At 47.6% G+C, this 18,323-nt stretch overlaps 1 protein-coding gene across 4 annotated transcripts in view; it reads left to right on the top strand.

Moving 5' to 3' along the window:
* LOC142568072 (uncharacterized) overlaps positions 1-18,323 on the top strand; it is a 132,117-nt gene that overhangs the window by 69,275 nt on the left and 44,519 nt on the right. For 3 of the 4 annotated variants that reach the window (XM_075678165.1, XM_075678167.1, XM_075678168.1), the window contains 2 exons: positions 7-192; positions 5,681-5,853. In XM_075678165.1, the coding sequence (XP_075534280.1) occupies positions 7-192; positions 5,681-5,853 (359 nt within the window). The remainder of the gene's footprint in view (positions 1-6; positions 193-5,680; positions 5,854-18,323) is intronic. The other variant, XM_075678166.1, reaches the window with a different exon arrangement.

Genomic DNA, 18,323 nt, shown 5'->3' with positions numbered 1-18,323 from the left:
CTGCAGGAGGACGGTCCTCCGCCTGATCCAAACTACCGCTTCCTGGCTGACCGAATGCGTGAGGGTGATGCAGATGGTGATGGGGATGCCAGCAGAGACCGTGGCAGCAGCCGTCGCCACCGGGACAATTACGGAGGCCAGGACTTTGAGAATGTACGGCATGCCATGCGCCAGGATAAGGCACTGCAAAGGGTGGGCATCCTGTTTGCTTTACTGATCTTAGAGTGCCAGATGCACACGTGGCGACTCGGTCCATTGTGGAAGCTTCGATGTTCCAAATTATGACGTGGAGGTGCGGCTGTGGTGGCTCACAGGCTCTGGCATTCTCTGCACAAGCTTGAGGGCTCATTTCCAAGCCACACCGGTGCCATTCCAATGGGGTATAAATGCATAAACACTCGTTAGTTAGGTGTACGTTAAAGAACCCCGGGTGATGACAATGAATCTGATTCCCTCCATTATGCTGTCTCTTATAGCCCCAGCTGCTGCTTTAGGTTGTCAAATGACTTAATTAATTAATTAATTAATTAATCAAAGAGCTACCTTACCATCTTTGCCAGACAGTTGCCATTGTAAGTTGTGTTCCAGTCCTGCTGTAGGTGGCAAGGAAAGCAGTATAGTTTTCACATTGGGCTGGTTGACAAAGGATCATTAATGAGTGTTGCTCTGCAACCTTACACATACAGATATGAACTACACATATAGTGCACTTGTGCCTGTGCCTTAATTGCACTTGTATGTGTCATTCCTATCTGTGTGCATTTGTTGGTGTACGTCTTATCAGTGCAGCAACATTTAATGATGAACAAGAAGATGGCTTCAGTGTGACGACATCAAAGTCTGAAACAATGCAGGTGACATTGCTAGCTAGCGAGCGCATGATACAGATAAGCAATAGAAGGAGGAGCTGCAGGGTGGAGTGAAATCAAACAAGCACTGTTAAGCGGACTTACCAACATTATCATTAAGGCCGGCCTGGCTGACAGGTCTGATGTTTAGTGTGAGCAATGTTTACACAGGCACCAGTTTTGGAGGAAATGCAGGTTTCAGAAATCACTGATGGGAGTCATCAAACTGTGGTATTCTGCAGCAGTTTTCTGCTACAACACTGATTTAGCAGCACCATAGTCCAAAATAATATGTTTGACAAATAATTCACTCTTTCATTCTCATTCTGAATAGAATTACCACAGCTTTTCAGTTTACGTTGGTGTTAATAAGTTGTGTGCCAATGGGAGGGGGGGGGGAGTCGGGCAAACTAGTTGTGTTCATGTTCCAGTAGGCACCATGAAAGCTGCCTTCATACATGTAAACTTAAACGACTTCTTGGAATGAGCTGAAACACGCCCACTGTTGGAAGGAGAAGGTGTCATATGTAAGAGGCATGCGGCGCAAAAAGAAAGGAAGAGGACGATGTGTGTGGATTGGTTCGAACGGTACAAGCCCTCGAGGCGCGTGACATGAGCTGTGATCGGGAGAGAAGCGGCGCTGAGCTGGCATTATCTACATCGCTCTGGGCCAAGAAGGTTGGAGCGTCAGCATCGCACTGGCGACGGGAGCCATGGAGGTTCGGTCAAGCCCGTGACGCTGACGATACAGGGTGTGACCGTCGACCTCGATGACGTTTGAGCTCCTTGGACCTGCTGCAGCCTCTCACGGCAGTGCTAGGCACTCCAGGAGGGATCCCCCTACAGAGGCAGACCAGCACGTACAATAGTCCCCGGGGCGTCTTGTCGGCACTCGAAGAAGTAGCGACGGAACCCGAAGGTAGGCCTAGCCAGTGAGGCCAGAGTGCAACGTCACCGACACAGTTCGGTACACCGGAGTGCCACGTCACCGACAGAGTTCGGTACACTGGCAGCAAAGACACACCGGTTGACTGGCTGACACCAAGGCAGCAACGTCTACGGCATCGGCAATGAGGAAGATATGACAGGCATCGGATTTGGAGATACGTGAGATGACAGAAGCTTGTAAGAACACTCCTTTCTGACGGTGTCGCAACCATAGGCTAGGCTAAAACACATTGGCGGGCTAGTTGCGCTGTCTCTGTGTATCTGTTTCTTTATACATCCTTGTTCAGTGGCGCTTGTACGCTCTATCATGCATAGGCTAGGGTTGCCTGACTTTTGCTTAGGAACCGCTAAGGAGGAACAGAGACTGGGATAAGGACATATTTAGGCTATGCAAGTGTTACTATTCCTTAGTGGAGTCTTATTTTTAGTCAATTGAATTTTGAGTTTTTCATTTTGTGTTTGGGGTTATTAAAGTATGTTTGCTGTGCTGCCCTGTGCCTCCCGTGACTGTAACTCCTGTGACTCCATCTCTCCTAACATTCGCACGCCCCCAAAATCAGTGACATGTGACAAATAGAGCGACAAATTGGCGAGCCTGCCAGGATATTCCAGGATATGTTCCATGAGTCATTCCAGGATTCTATTCCGGCCCTGTCACTGATCTTGGTGGTTTAAAGATGGAGTGGGAACGTTTGGTGGCGATAGCTGAAGATTGAAACCTATCTGACAGGTGAAGGATGAGACCACGAAGTTTGCTGAACAAGAAAAAGAAAATCAACACGAACGAACGTGTGAAGAGCACAAAAGAGAAAAAGAAATTTTGGAGCTGAGGAGCTGAGGGTGCTCTCGTGATGGCACGAGTACACCCGTATCGGCATCATCCGACTCACCTTATTCCAGGCCAAGACAGATTTGCCCTAGGAAATTGATGAGTGGAGGGATGACCTGGATGCTTGTTTGCATCGGTTTGAAAGGATAGCAATCAGGCCAGGCTGGGAGAGGAGCGAGTGGGCTAACGCTTTAAGCCTGTGCTTAGTGGGCGAGGCTCTGAGTGTCCTTGGGCGTATGCCAGCAGAAGAGTCATTAGATTATGACAAGGTGAAAAAAACCTTATTGCAAAGATTCAGGTTGACCGCAGAAGGGTTCTGGGAGAAGTTTAGGTCATGTAAGCCCGAAGATTCAGAAACAGGCAAGCACTTCCCATGTCACTAACAAATTATTTTGAGAGTTGGATAGAGCTGTCCGAGACGGACAAAACATATGAAGGTGTTTGCGACAAAGTCATGGGTGAACAATTTCTTGCCAGGTGTAGCAACAGTTTGGCGATATTCCTTAAAGAAAGAAAACTACAAACTGTGGAGCAGATGGCAGAACAAACATACCAGTTCGTAGAGGCACAAGGATTGAGAAATTTGGGAAAGGGTGACAAAGATGCACACATGACAGCAATAGGAGAGATGAACCAGGGGCAAATCAGTAGACAAAGAGGACTCCAGAGACCTTTTCTCTGTAACCGGTTAGGTCATTTAGCAGTGGCCTGCCGAGTGAGAGGTAATCGTCACGAAACACTGGTGGTGTGCTAGTTGTGCCAAAAGAAAGGTCACAAGGCAGATTAATGCAGGACTGGATCTGCGGATAAGACTACATGTATCATGAGGCCAAGAGAGGACGAACTGAGAGAGCAGGACATGCCTGTAGTGGAAGGCGAGGTACAAGGACGCAAAGCTACAGTCTTGAGAGGCATGGGAGCCAATACCTTTATAGTAAGAAGGAGTCTTGTGCCACCAGAAAGCATGACCGAGTACTTTAAACCAGTTATCTTGGTAGATATGTCCGTTAAATATATGCCAGAGGCACGGATTCAAATATTGACACTGTTTTACACAGGACTGGTCACAGCTATATGTGTGGAGAACCCCCTTTATGATTTGATTGTGGGAAATGTCCCTGGGGTGAGGAGGGCAGACGACCCAGACTCAAGTTGGAATAGGACAGGGAATGACATGGAAGAGAAAGAACACTCAGAAGTGCAAAAAAAGAGGATGGAAGAGACAGACGTAGTGGCTGCAGTACAAACACAAGCAAGCAATAGTAGCACCAAACCTCTGACAGCATTGCAGGTTACAACTATTGATGGAATAAATACAACCGCAGCAGAATTTAAGGAATAACAGAACAAGGAGGATTTAATACTAAAATGTGAACTAAAGGTAGGGGAACTTGTGCGAAAGAAAAGGAGTAGGACAGGGGTAGAGTTTTTAAAGAAGAATAACCTATTGTACCGGAAGTGTGTGTTTAGCTCAGGTAGGGAAGCACTGCAGTTGATGGTCCCGAAGGAACTCAGGGATGCATTACTGAAGATAGGGCATGATAGTGTAATGGCAAGTCACCAAGGAATAAAGAACACGTTAGAAAGGATCACAGAAAAGTTCTTTTGGATCGGGGTGCAGAATGATGTGAAACGGTATGTGAAGTCATGTGATGTATGCCAAAAGACGGTGGCTAAGGGTCGTGTAAGAAAGAAGATAGCAAAGGGAAAGAATGAGGAGAGGACTATAGAGGTTGCATGGTGTTTGCTGAAGAGAAGGACCACGGGGAAGTGCACACTTATATCGATAAGAAGACCATGGAGGTAGAGAATTCACAAGTTCGAGGAAGTGTTTTCAGATCTCCCCCGGTGAACAGAAGTAATGCGGTGCAAGCTACAGTAGTAATAGGGCGGATTTCATGAGTAGGGTGCTGGAGTGATGAAATATCAAGAGTATAATGCGGACGAACAAGTGTGCACATGTCAAGTGGTGGGAACAATGAACTCGCAAACGTTAACTGTGCATGTGGTGAAAGGTGTGTGACAGTGTGGTGATGTGTTGTCAGCCACGACGATGCAAGAAAGAGCACCTAAGTCGCAGCGGGAGAGTCAAATCTTGCCACCAAGAAGAGCGACAGAAGGGAGTTTCTTGGAAAGAATGCTGCTGAAAAGGGGATCCGTGTCATATGTAAGAGGCATGCGGCGCAAAAAAAAGGAAGACGACGATGTGTGCGGATTGGTCCGAACGGTACGAGCCCTCGAGGCGTGTAACCCGAGATGTGATGGGGAGAGAAGCGGCGCTGAGCTGGCATTATCAACGTGGCTCTGGGCCAAGAAGGTTGGAGCGTCAGCATCACACTGGTGACGGGAGCCATGGAGGTTTGATCAAGCCCCTGACGCTGGCAATCCGGGGTGTGTCCATCGACCTCAGCGACGTTCGAGCGAAGCTCCTTGGACCTGCTGCAGCCTCTCACGGCAGTGCTGGGCATTCCAGGAGGGATCCCCGCTCAGAGGCAGACCAGCACGTATGATAGTCCCCGGTGCGTCTCGTCGGCACTCGAAGCAGCAGCGAAACCCGACGCTAGGCCTAGCCAGTGAAGCCGGAGTGCAACGTCATCGACGGAGTTCGGTACACCGGCATCAAAGACGGACGGGTTGACTGGCCGACACCAAGGCAGCAATGACTGTGGCATCGGCGATGAGGAAGATCCAACAGGCATCGGACTCGGAGATACGTGAGACGACAGAAGTTTGTAAGAACACTCCTTTCTGACGGCGTAGCAACCATAGGCTAGGGTTGCCTGACTTTCGCTTAGGAACCACTAAGGACAAACGGAGACAAGGATAAGGACATATTTCGGCTGTGCAAGCGTTGCCATTCCTTCATTGAGTTTTGTTTTGAGTCAGTTCAGTCAAATCTGTTTGACAGAATTGTCAAACAGTCAGATCTGTTTGCTGTGCTCCCCTGCGCCTCCCAACTCCATCGCTCCTAACATCTGCATGCCCCCGAGATCAGTGACACACGACAGAAGGCCACGTACAACTGTTGCAAATGAGCTGTCTCTGCCACGACCAGGAAGCTGGCCACGCCCTGCCTCCAAAGCTGGCCATGACGGGACGACAGCGGCGAGAGTACGAGCAGTGGAAAAGTGACCGTGCTGCCATTGACCAGGCGCGAATGCAGCGCCACAGGGATTCCGAGGGCAACTTCACACGCGAGTGGGACCTCCACAAGGACGAGCAGTTGGGGTGAGCTGGTGATGCTGCATGTTAGACCACCGTGCCATTGTTAAATAGTTTCACCCGCTCTGCAGTGGGGATCAGGTGGAGTGCAGTCTACTCGCATTGTGTAGATCATTGCCACAACTTTGACAACCACATCACGACACAGTCACTTACTGTCACTTATTTATGCCAAAAACAAATTGCTGCTGAAATCACTTGCCCATCAAATTGGTTAATGTTACTAATGCAGACCATTTTCGTGAAGCAGTACAGTCGAACGCCTTTACAACAAAATGGCCTGTGTGATGAAGGAATAATTCTGTCCCGGTTCTATTTTGAGTGGTGTGTTACACAACCTTTGCAATGAAGTGACCTGTGGACCGAAAAATTTCGCAGGCTGCAAGCACTTCATTATAAAGGCATTCAACTGTGCTGCCATTACAGTCGATCCCGGATATATTGAACCCGGATATACAGTGCAGTCCACTTATAACGATACCACATATAACGATATATTGGTTGTAACGATGGGTTGACATGAGTGTCATTTCATGCATTAGGTCTATGATAAAAACACCATTTGTAACGATAGGTTATTCACTGCATATTGGATATAACGACCAAAATTTTGCCGTCTGGACAGCGTTTTCCGCGCCAAATAATCGTAACATTTGCGTTGCTTAGTTCCCTGAAACGAACGATGTCGAGGCGAGGCGATGTTTACCTCCGTAAGTTCTTATCTACCGCCATTACTGCGCAGCGTGTCCCGCCCTGCCCGCGTACCGGAGAGTACCCGAGTAGACGCAGCGCGCCACAAGATGGTGCTAGCTGCTTCATACGCGTCAGCCACAGTTGCTCCAAAAGAAAGAGAAAGAAAAAAAGAGGCGACAAGCAAAGCGCCGTGGCGGCGCCCATCCCGCACTCAGTCTCTCTCTCTAGCGATAGCAGGCTGACGTCACCGAAGCAGCGTGCAACGAATGGTGCAACCCAGTGACCCAATTCGAAGATGGCGCCGACAAAGCGCAAAGCTGTGTTGCTTGACCTGAAGATGGATATATTGCAGGGCTCTTGACACGGCTTCAAAGTGAGCGCCCTCGTGAAGAAGTATTAGCTCACCAAGTCGACGATATCAACCATCTTGAAAACTGGGAGCACCGCGATTGTGAAGGCAGGAGCTATCAGCGGCCATGCCGATCAGCAGAAAAGGGTTAGAGACCCTTTGTACGCCGATGTTGAAGAAGCGCTTTACCAGTGGTTCCTTACAACCCGCGCGCATAATGTGCCTATTAGTGGGCCAATACTTGCCACCAAAGCGAAAAACTTTGCTTTTCTTCTGGGACGTCCAAATTTTGAGCCTGGGGGAGGCTGGATTCAGCGCTTTAAAGAGCGGCAAGGAATCATTTACAAAAACGTGGTAGGGGTAGCGGCGTCTCTGGACACAGGCGAAGCAGTAGTGGCTGCAGACAAAGCTGCCCGGCATGCTGGAGCGCTACACGGAGAAGGACATATATAATCGCAACGAAACTGCTCCATTTTTTCAAATGTTGCCATCGAAGACTCGCACTCTTAAAGGAGATCGATGCCCCAGCGGGAAGCACTCGAAACTTAGGGTGATCGTGTTGCTGTGCATTAGCATGGACGCGAGCCATCGTCTCAAGCCTTTCATGATCGGGCGATCAAAGAAGCTAACGTGCTTTAAGAATCAGCGCATCCCGGTCCGCTATCGCAGCAATAAGAAGGCGTGGATGACCCATGACCTGTTCGAAGAATGAGTGCTCAAGTTCGACAGTATAATTGAAGGCCAAGGAAGAAAAGTAGTGTTGCTACTTGACAACTGTAGCGCACATAGCGTTAGCCCGAAGCTAACATCTGTCGAATTGATGTTTCTGCCTCCGAATACTACGGCAGGCCTGCAGCCGTTGGACGCCGACGTGATCGCCAACTTTAAAGTCCTGTATCGGCAGCGCATGCTGGAGTGGATAATTTTAGCCATTGACCGCGCAGCTCCTGGCACGTCGGGTCATGCAGACGGGCCCCCTGACCTGAAGAGCAGCCTTTTGAAAGCCGTGTGCTTCGTTTATGGTGCATGGTATGAAGTAAAGCAGTCAACCATATACAATTGCTTCAAAAAGGCGGGCTTTGTGCGTCAGGACAAACTTCCCCAACCCACTGGGACCAACACGGTGGAAGCCGCTGACATAACCGAGCTCTGGGAGCTTGTTCCTACTGGTGACACAGGTGGTGCGTCGATGGAGGAGTTTTTGATGGCAGACAGTGCTGCCTCGTTCTGCGATGAGGTCACCGACGAGGCGATCGCCAAAGACGTGCTGTCTCGACAGATGGCAAAGTTGTGCGATGGTGCCGACAGCAGCAGTGACAGTGACGAGATTGACAGTGGCTCCTTGACCCTGACCTCTATGTCCACGCAAAGTGCACTTTCATCGATCGACTCCTTAATTGATTTTATGCATGCTAAAGGATTGCCACCAGTGTTCGCGCAGCAGCTAGAATCCATGCACACCGTGGTTGTCAAGCTGAAGCCGCCGCAAAAGCAAGTGCAGATTTCAGACTATTTCGGCACACCTAACCCTTGACACTGTCATTCGCGCTAGAAATAAAGTTTGTTTTTCACGGCCTACTTTCTACATCATCTATTCTTTAGAGCAAGTAGCAAATTCGAGTTCGGAGCTGCAAAGGTATGTTCAGCGTTTTTTTTTTTAATAACTGCAGTCCAAATATAGCAATCATCGGTTATAACGGCCATATTTTTCATCTTTCTCTATATCATTATAAGTGGACTGCACTGTATCGAATTATTGCCTATATCGAACAGTTGAAAAATCCCCTTGGGAATCCCATGCAAAAGTATAGCACTATTGTTCGCGTATATAGAACTCCCGTGCACCGGCATATCAATGTATTGAAATTCGTGCTGAGCTGCGCCTCGGCAAGTGAGCTTCTCCCACCATACCCCACCCCTGCAAGTGCACTTCTCCCATCGCATCCCACCCCCACAAGTGCGCTTCTCCTCACGAAGATCTCGCGATGTTCCCGCGGTCTCACGTGGACCGCCCCGCACTCTGAGAAGGGGGTAAAAGGTAAAAGGCACATAACGAGAAGCACTTGGAGTGCGATTGGGTGTGAAAGGGAAGCGGGAGGGAGAAACCACGCTGACCGCAGGCGCCCGTTTCCTGTGTTTTGGTTGGCTGATACCGCTGGCGCGGTGAGACGAACAAGGTCAGTGCAGCTTGGGCTTGTGGTAGTGCGGGACGCGGAGCAGTGCATCTTTCGATTCGCTTTGTTCCTTTTATTCGCAAGGCCAACGCAAAGGCTTGAGACTCGTGTGGTACAGTGCATTTTTCTTTCCACTTTTGGCACGTGTTCCGAAGCCATGGCCGTGAAACAACGCAAGAATTTGAACTTTTCAACAAAGGCGGACATAATTCAATGGGTGGAGGCTGGTGAGAAAAGGTCGTCGGGCGCCGCGGCGTTCGGGATTCCTCGCAACACCCTGAGTAGACAGGGTGTTGCAAACACCTGTGTACTCAGATGTTAAGCTGATGGCAGTGCAGTCCAGTCGTCCTGGAGCGTGTCGTGTGTGCATCCCAACCTTTGACAAGGTTGAAAAGGCATTGTACGCCTGGTTTTTAGAGACACGTGCCAAGAACATACCTGTTGACGGCCCAATGCTCATGGAGAAGGCCAAATGGTTTGCTGTGGCCTTCGGAGAAGAAAGCTTCACTGGTGGCACTGGTTGGCAGCAGCGATTTAAGAGTTGCTACAGCATCGTCGGAAAGACCCTTTCGGGCGAAATCGAGGCGACCAGCACAAGTCACATAAGTGGCTGTCCGAAGAGTGCCCAAATATTTCCGACCACTTTTCGCTGTCGCAAATATTCAACGCAGATGAGACAGCACTGTTTTGGCCAATGCTGCCAAACAAGACTCTGCATCTGAAGGGCACTGCATGCCATGGTGGAAAGAACAGGAAAGTGCGCGTATCGATTTTGCTTGCTGCAAATATGGATGGGTCATGCAAACTACGATAGTTCGTCATCGGAAAGAGCAGGTCGCCATGCTGCTTTAAGAATGCGAAAGGCCTCCTGGTTCGATATGCGTCCAATAAGAAAGCTTGGATGACACACAATTTTTTCGTTGAGTGGCTACAGGCATGGGATGCCGAACTGGAGAAGTCTGGCCGCAAAGATTGTCTTCTTCTTGACAATCGTTCGGCCCATCACGTTGTCTGCCCATTAAAGCAGATCACCCTCAAGTTCTGCTGCCAAACACAATGGCAAAACTTCAGCCTCTCAACCAAGGCATTGTGAAAGCATTTAAGGTTAAATACAGACAACAACTGGTGCACAGGCTCCTAATCAACCTTCGATTAGGAATCGAACTCAAGGTGGACCTCCTCGGAGCCATTCAATTGCTGGCTGGTGCTTGGAACGACATGAAGAAAAGCACAATTGTGAACTGTTTCTGCAAAGCAGGCTTTGTGGTAGTTGCAGACAACGGATGTCTTGACAGTGAAGACAATGACGCTGGATGCCTGGACAGCAAATTTCGCGAGCTCTCTGCATTTCCAGGCGCCATCCCAGGCGGCGTTACAGCACGCGATTTCGTCAGTGCTGACGATGGTGTGCAAGCTGTAGTGGATCGTGCTAATGCGGAGATTGTGGCTGACATCATGGGTGATGAGAACGCAGACTCGAGTAGTGGCGAAGGTTCCGATGAAGAGGACCAACCGCCATGCACTGCATCTGAACTTGGATCAGCTTTCAGCGTCATTCGCCGCTGTTGTGGCACAATGGAAGGAGCTGGCCTTTCTCATTTGGACACTGTCAACAAGCTTGAGGACAGCTTAATGAACTTGATGGTGCAGAAGAAAAAGCAAGCAGATATCACAGGTTTTTTTCTTCCGAAATAAAGTGTTCTGGTCATTGTGTTGTGTTTTTGTTTTTTTACACGCCTTGGAGGCACAGATTCGTAAGTTCTCATTAGACACGACATCGGGAAACTGCCTTGAGATATATGGAGTTGTTAGAGAAGCTTCTTACATGCATATTTTATATTTTGAATTATCGATATATCGAACTATTTCCCGATGCCCATTGAGTTCACTATATCCGGGATCGACTGTATTACATGATGTACCTCGTCTCTCATGCAAGTTTGATCTACACTTATCTTGTTGTATTACATGCTCATTTCTTTAATTCTATAACAATGTTTGCTGGACATATTTGTTCTTATTACAGTCAACTTCTGTTGATTCGACCCTGACGGGACTGACGAAACTGATCAAATTATCCGGTGGGTCGAATTAAACAAGATGCAGGAAAGAGCTTCAGAACACACCAATTGGTCAGTATTTGGCAGAGTCTAACACGCCCCAGCATCAAACATGTGCTCACTCTCTGTGTGTCCAAAGTAGAAAACTAACCTACCAATTATATTAAATCTCCTAAACAGGGCAGAAATCCAACGCAAACCCGATTTTTTGGCAAGAAAAATGGGCAAGTGCTTAATATGTGTTGCACAATGATGGTCGGTTTCCTGAAGTCAGCTTCGTCACAGTACATTTGTGTTGCACGAAAAATCATAGATGCCATGAAGGCAGCTTTGGCTTCATATCCAATTTCACTGTGCAGGCAATTTTCAGCGCAGTTTTCTTGAAAAAGATGGTGTACATGAGAATGAGGCAAATACTATAATCGGACATTGTGAGCTACAGTTATTACTTGGAAAAATCTTCTATGGTAGGCTGAAAGTAGGCGTTCTTGATGAGAGATGCATTTTTTAATATGTGTTCAGTGTATTCACTGTCCCCTTATCTCCACTGCCACCAAAAGGGGTCACTATTGGGGTCACCATAGGAGTCAGGCACGTCCATGCCGACTGCTTAAGTTCAAATTATCTGGCAGAGGCCAATTTGAGAATCGGAATAATGAAAGTTTCGGCCCATAGAAATGCATGGGCACTGGCCAAGACCTTTGACCACATTCGAATTAATCAAATTTTAATTAACAGAAATCTACTGTGTTCATTTCCGTATTAGTGTATTAGTATTTGCTTTTCTTACTGCTGCAGCTGCATTATGTTTGTATCCATTTTTCTATTACTGTTGCTAAATATATTATTGTAGCCCCAATATATAATTTTTTAAAAAGAAGCCCTGAGGGCATTGCAAATAAATAAATATGAGGCTTATTACTCATCGAACCTTTCGTTGCCTTGAAAGTATTCTCCACTGAGTGTAATGCACTTGTCCCAGCATTTCTGCCATTCCTGGAACACATGAGTGAAGTCATTTTTCGCCATCTGCCTGAAAACTGCCTCCAAAGCCTTGACTGCGTTCTGGTTCGTATCAAAATGGCGTCCCTTCAGTTCTTTTTTTGCCATGGGGTAGAAAAAGAAGTCACAGGGTGGGTGAGGGATTGTTGAGATGTTTTTCTGGGAGAGAAATTAGACCACAGCATTCGCCATGTGAGTCCTTGCGGGATCGTTTCCCATTTCTCACAAGTTCAGGCCTTTTTTCGGGAGATGTCTCACGAGTGTCTCCAAAATACTCCTGTAGTACTCTGTGTTTTCCATATGGCCCGTAGGAACTGAATTGGTGTAGACCATTTCCTTGTGGTCTAAATATGGATCACCATTGCATTGTTTGCCAATCTTTGTGCTTTAGCCTTCATTGGTCGAGGCTGCCCCATTTCAACTCACTGAGTGCTTTGACACTTCATCTCTGGGTCATAGCAGTATATATATCCAGGTCTCGTTTGCAGTAATAATGGTCTTCACCAGTCTTCACCAGTCTTCACCTTCTCCTTCTAGGCACCGCTTCCACTCGAGACAAACGTCTACATGGTTTTGTTTCTGGGCTAGGATGAGCAGGCAAGGGATCCACTTCGCACAGACTCTGGATATGTGAAGACATTCCTTCAAAATTTAGTGGGACCCGCCGTGGTTGCTCAGTGGCTATGGTGTTGGGCTGCTGAGCACGAGGTCGCGGGATCGAATCCCGGCCACGGCGGCCGCATTTCGATGGGGGCGAAATGCGAAAACACCGGTGTGCTTAGATTTAGGTGCACGTTAAAGAACCCCAGGTGGTCAAAATTTCCGGAGTCCTCCACTACGGCATGCCTAATAATCAGAAAGTGGTTTTGGCACGTAAAACCCCAAATATTATTATTATATTATTATATTAAAATTTAGTGGGTGCTTCCTGCTGAAATCTCCAGAGATTGGGCAAGTCGCCTGACAGTAAGGCGTCCATCGGTTTTTATCATTGCAGCTGCTCTGTTGACAGTTTCCTCAGAAAGAGGTGCACCATCCCCTCCCTGCAATTCAGGATAAACACGTTGCATGAGACATAACATCCTTACCAAATGCACGAGTCAAGTAGGCATACGTTTCTGTGGCCGTTTTGTTAAGCCGCGCTCAAAACTTGATCGTGTAGCATTGTACACGCCAAGTTGCCATCAATCACACAACCAGCACACGTGGAGGCTATTACATGCTGGCTCATGTTTGGATGCATATTGCTGCTGCCACATTAATTGTCACAGCGTTTACAAATTATGCTGAGAGACGATGCATTGTGTGCACAGTGAAGAGCATCAGACCCAGTCTCAGTCTTTATTGAACAACCCTCATAAATAAAGATAAATAAATAAATAAACAAATGAGTAAACTTGACGAAGATCCCTGATACCGGTGTTGTAAAGGCATTTCGAAGGCCTTTGTCACTATGTTTACCGTTTCGTTGGAATGTCGCATCCGTAACTTTTCTGTCATTGTTTTTCATTATTACTGTTTTTATTAATTACACGACTTCACTGAAAACAATCTGTGTGATTTATTCCTTGTTATTATATTATGTTTTCGTGTTTCTTCTTTCCCCTAGTGAATCATGAACTAATTAATTCTTTTTTCATCTCAGTTGTACTTTGGTTGTAGGTTGTAAACACATACGGTTTATAGATGTTTTGTATTCTATGTATTTTCTATGTACTGCCCCCTTACTCAATGCCTGACTTTGAGGCCTGTAAGATATTTTTAAATAAATAAATAAATAAATAAATTGTCTATCAACTGAATGGCAAAGTAGGTGCTGATATACCAGGAGTTGAAGGGCCATAAAGTAGGTAGAGTTACATTAACTCCATCAAAATAGAGTTTTGATACAAAGAAGAACTGCAGGAAAATGTTTACCTTGTAAAAATAATTTGTTTTCTTGCAGCATTAACTAACGCATGTACCACATCATAAAGGAACCGCAGGTAGCAACCTCAATGTTACCATATTGCTCAACTAAATCTGACAGTTCACACAAAATAGGTGCAAGTGCTGCAGTAATTTAGCGTGACATTTAAGAAGCACAATGAAAAGGTAAAAGGGACGCTCAAAATGTGCGTTACAGATATTTAGAATGTTTTTTAGGACTAGTCACTTTTGAAGATGCAGAGCTGTTGCCTGTAGTAGTGGCACTACAACCACTTGCTGTCAGATTACTGAAACGTTTCAGTGGCCATGGAGTTTGCCATGTAGAAGTGACACACCTTGTTCTAGTTGACAGAGGTCTAGAATTACAAAGGTATTCAACTCCATAGCCGTTTAATGGGGAACGCGGCTTTCGCATCGCAAAAAATTGCCAAAACATTGATTTTTTGAAAATCACATTTTCAGTTTCTATAACCCTTTTTCTATTTGATACCCAAATGTCATCACTGTAACCCACTTAGAAGTGCTCTAAAAAATTCGTTTTATCAGCCAAGGTGGCAAAAAATCTCGTGGAAATCAAGAAAGAACAGCGTTTTTCAAGCCACAATATCTCCAGAACGGTGCGATCGAGCGCCGTCATCTTGGTCTCGTTGGAAAGCACATTTCTCTGTCTTCAAATTTACCACTTCAGCAATCTCCTGCATACAGAAACAAGCACACAAAAAGCAAATGATTTAAGGTCATGCTGGAGTCTGCGATTGGCCGCGCCCGCCATGTGACTCCAGCGCGGTTCGGCATTGGTCCGGCGCTCGCGTTGTCTGCTCGGCTCTTTGCACCTCACGAGTCTGGACGTCTCCACTCGCCGTAATCTCGACGTGTCAAGACGGGCACTATGCGGACATCACAGTAGCATGGCCAATCCCTACACTTGTGGACGTTTCAAACTCGTGGCTAAGCATTCCGAACATCGGCGACGTGGACTTCGCGACCAAGATTCATGTGCGGAAGCTTCAGACATGCGGCTAAGCCTTTGAGCACTTGGTGTTTCGGAATTTGTGACGAAGTACATTGCGCACGCGTTCCTCTGACACATGGCTAAACATTTCACGCATGGAGAGTCTCCGACTCGGCGATCATGCACATCGCGCGCGGACTTCTTGGACCCTCACCGAAGCATTCGGTGCATCTGCGCCTCCAACTGCGCAAATAAGCGGATCGAATGTCAACTCCTCGAGCCTGCAGCTGGGAATTTAACACGTCGGCACGTCGAACTGCGCGGCTAGGTACTTCGCGCGTCGGCACCTCAAATTGTGCGACTAAGCACATTGCGCGTCAGCTCCTTGTCTGCGGCTAAGCATTTCGCACATTGGCACTTCGGACCCACAACCAAGCATACTGCGAGTTCACTCTACTATCATATTGTCACGATAGCTTGTAACAATATCTATCATACCACCTCTTCATAAAGAGAACCTCATCATGAGCTTTGTTCACTAGGCCCCTTGGGCTGGCACAGACACTTGGCTGCAGAAGTGATCGAGGCACCATACAAAAGTAAAATTCTGGAAAGCACCTAGCTGCTGTCATGCCCACTGCTGGAGCAGTGATGCAAGCAAAAGACTGACGCCACTCCGATGTAGCCACGAACCCAAAAAACCCCGTGTTTATTAGACAGCCGCGTTTTATCCCTTTTCCTCGATGACGTCACAGCCTGCGCACACGAGTGCTTGGTCAGATCAAAGAACCGATAACACTACATCTCCCCTTTGTTTTTCTTTTTCTTTTTTTTTACAACACATAGAAAACAAATGAACCACATAACAACCAAACAGTATGAAACATACAAACAGGATGGGTATACAGCACCGAATTGCAGTATGTAGCTCTCAAGTGTAGCCATATCGCTGTGGCGGCCTTATTTCTCGACCGTAGCTTGTCATATAACCACCGGGCCTCCCGTCCTCATATGAGGCAGCAGTCGGCATTGAATTAAGCAGTGAAGGCTCTGCCAAGGCCTTGATTTCCTCGGATTGGCCTGCAGCATCCGTAGTCGCAGGAAAGTCATAGGATGGGTCATGCATGCCAGTTTGCTCGCTGTATTGGAGCAATGCGCGTCTGTTTCTCTCTAGTTCAACCCTGTCATCTGTCCGCGCTTGATAAAACCGAGGCTGCATGGCTCGACTCAACACTTTCGCTGGAATTTTGCTGTGTTTTATCCATACCCGGTTTCCTGGGGCGAGCAGCGGTAGCTGCGTTACTGCATGGCGATGGTCGTAGTCGAGTTTTTGCTTAGTCCACACTGTCTTGTCTTTGTATCGGAGGCTCCTGAGACCACTCGTCATTGACGGTACTAGCTTTTTCGGGTGCACGGGAAAAGTAGAGCGCAACCGTCGGCCCATCAATAGCTGGGCTGGGCTTGTACCCAAGGGACCTGGGGAGTCCTTATAAGCTAGGAGTGCCAGGTACGGGTCAACCGATTTTTTTAACATATGTTTTACCGTCTGCACTGTACGTTCGGCAGCTCCATTTGACTGTGGGTACCTGGGGCTGGACGTGACGTGATGGAAGCCATAACCTGTTGTGAACAATGCAGATTCTGCAGAAGCGAATTGAGGACCGTTTTCTGTTACAACAAGTTCTGGAATCCCGTGCCTAGCAAATATACTCTTGATTTGCTCAATATCCGCTGCCAAGCTCGTGGAAGATAAAAGGGCAAGCTCTGGATAGCGCAAAAAATAGTCTACGACCACAAGGTATGATCTACCATGCAAATGGAAAAGGTCAGCTCCTACCTTCAGCCAAGGCAAGCTGGTACTGATGGCATCATGGGCTCCTTCAGCCAAGGCAAGCTGATGGCATCATGGGCTCAGCTTTCTGAACGCGCAGTCTCGCGCACTCTCGACAACTGTTTACCAGAGCTCCTAGCTCGGCGCTGACACCGGGCCACCACACAGATTCGCGGGCCCTTGCGCGACATTTCACAATGCCCTGGTGACCAACATGCAATGAACAAAGTATTTCACTTCTTAGGTTCTGAGGCACCACAAGACGACACCCATGCAGAAGCACAACGTCACATATTGTAAGATTTGCTCTCTCCGACCAGTAAGGGCTTAGTCAACTGCTCACTTTAGCGCGACGTGGCCAGCTCTGCTTATAATACAACTGAAGTTGTTGGCAGGGTGAGTCTTTTTCTTGCGCGAACTTTATTTTGTTCCAATGGGCTGAAAATTTCAGTTCGCTTATGCAGCCTTGTGCATTTCTCGATACTTCACTGCAATCCAGCTCCCCTATATCTACATCCGCTTCCATGCAAGGTGCCCGAGAAAGGGCGTCGGTGGTGCCAATCTGTTTTCCTGGGACATAGGAGACTGAAAAGAGATATCGCATGAGCCTCAATCGGAATCTTTGTATTCTAGGGGGAAGCACATCAAGGGGTGACTGACTGAGTAGCGATACGAGCGGTTTGTGATCGGTCTCAAATTGAAATTCCAGCCCTATCAAAAACCCTTCCAACCTTTCTGCCGCCCACGTCAGAGCAAGCGCTTCCTTTTCTATCTGCGCATACCATTGTTCTGTTGGCGTTAATGAACGAGAGTGGTATGCAACCGGCCGCCTTTGCCCATCAGATTGCACTTGCATGAGCACACAGCCGAGACCGAATGACGACGCGTTGGCAGACACAATAGTGCGCAGCTCAAAGTCAAATTTTTCGATGCATTACGCCAAGGTGATCAATTCTTTCAAAGTCTCAAAGGATTTTTGCTGAGGCAGGCCCCAGTGCCAGTCATGGCTTTTCAAGAGAAGACTACGGAGCGGTGCTGACATGTCGGCAAGGTTGTTCACAAACCTTGCCAGATAGTTTATCATGCCCAAAAGCCTGCGGACATCAGCAACATTTGATGGCGTAGCCATTTCGTTTATGGCTCGAACTTTCTTGGGATCCGGCCTGATTCCCGACACATTGACCACGCAGCCTAAAAACACTACTCTGCTGACACAAAAAGAACATTTTGTCCGATTGAGTGTTACCCCCGCTGCAACCAACCTTTTGAGCATTGCGTGCAGCCGTTCATCATGTTCACACTTCGTAGCTCCGTAAACCAGGTCGTCGTCCATCAGGTCCACTACTCCTTGAAGGCCATCTAAGATTTCTACCATTCGCTTTTGAGAGTATTCTGGGGCCGAGGTGATACCGAACGGCAGTAGCTAGAAGCAGTACCTACCAAAGGGGGGTGATAAATGTTGTTAGTTCTTGACTTTCTTTTGCCA

The sequence above is a fragment of the Dermacentor variabilis genome, unplaced genomic scaffold (genome assembly GCF_050947875.1).
Source record: "Dermacentor variabilis isolate Ectoservices unplaced genomic scaffold, ASM5094787v1 scaffold_16, whole genome shotgun sequence".
NCBI lineage: Eukaryota > Metazoa > Arthropoda > Arachnida > Ixodida > Ixodidae > Dermacentor > Dermacentor variabilis.
This window is presented reverse-complemented; position numbering and strand designations above follow the sequence as displayed.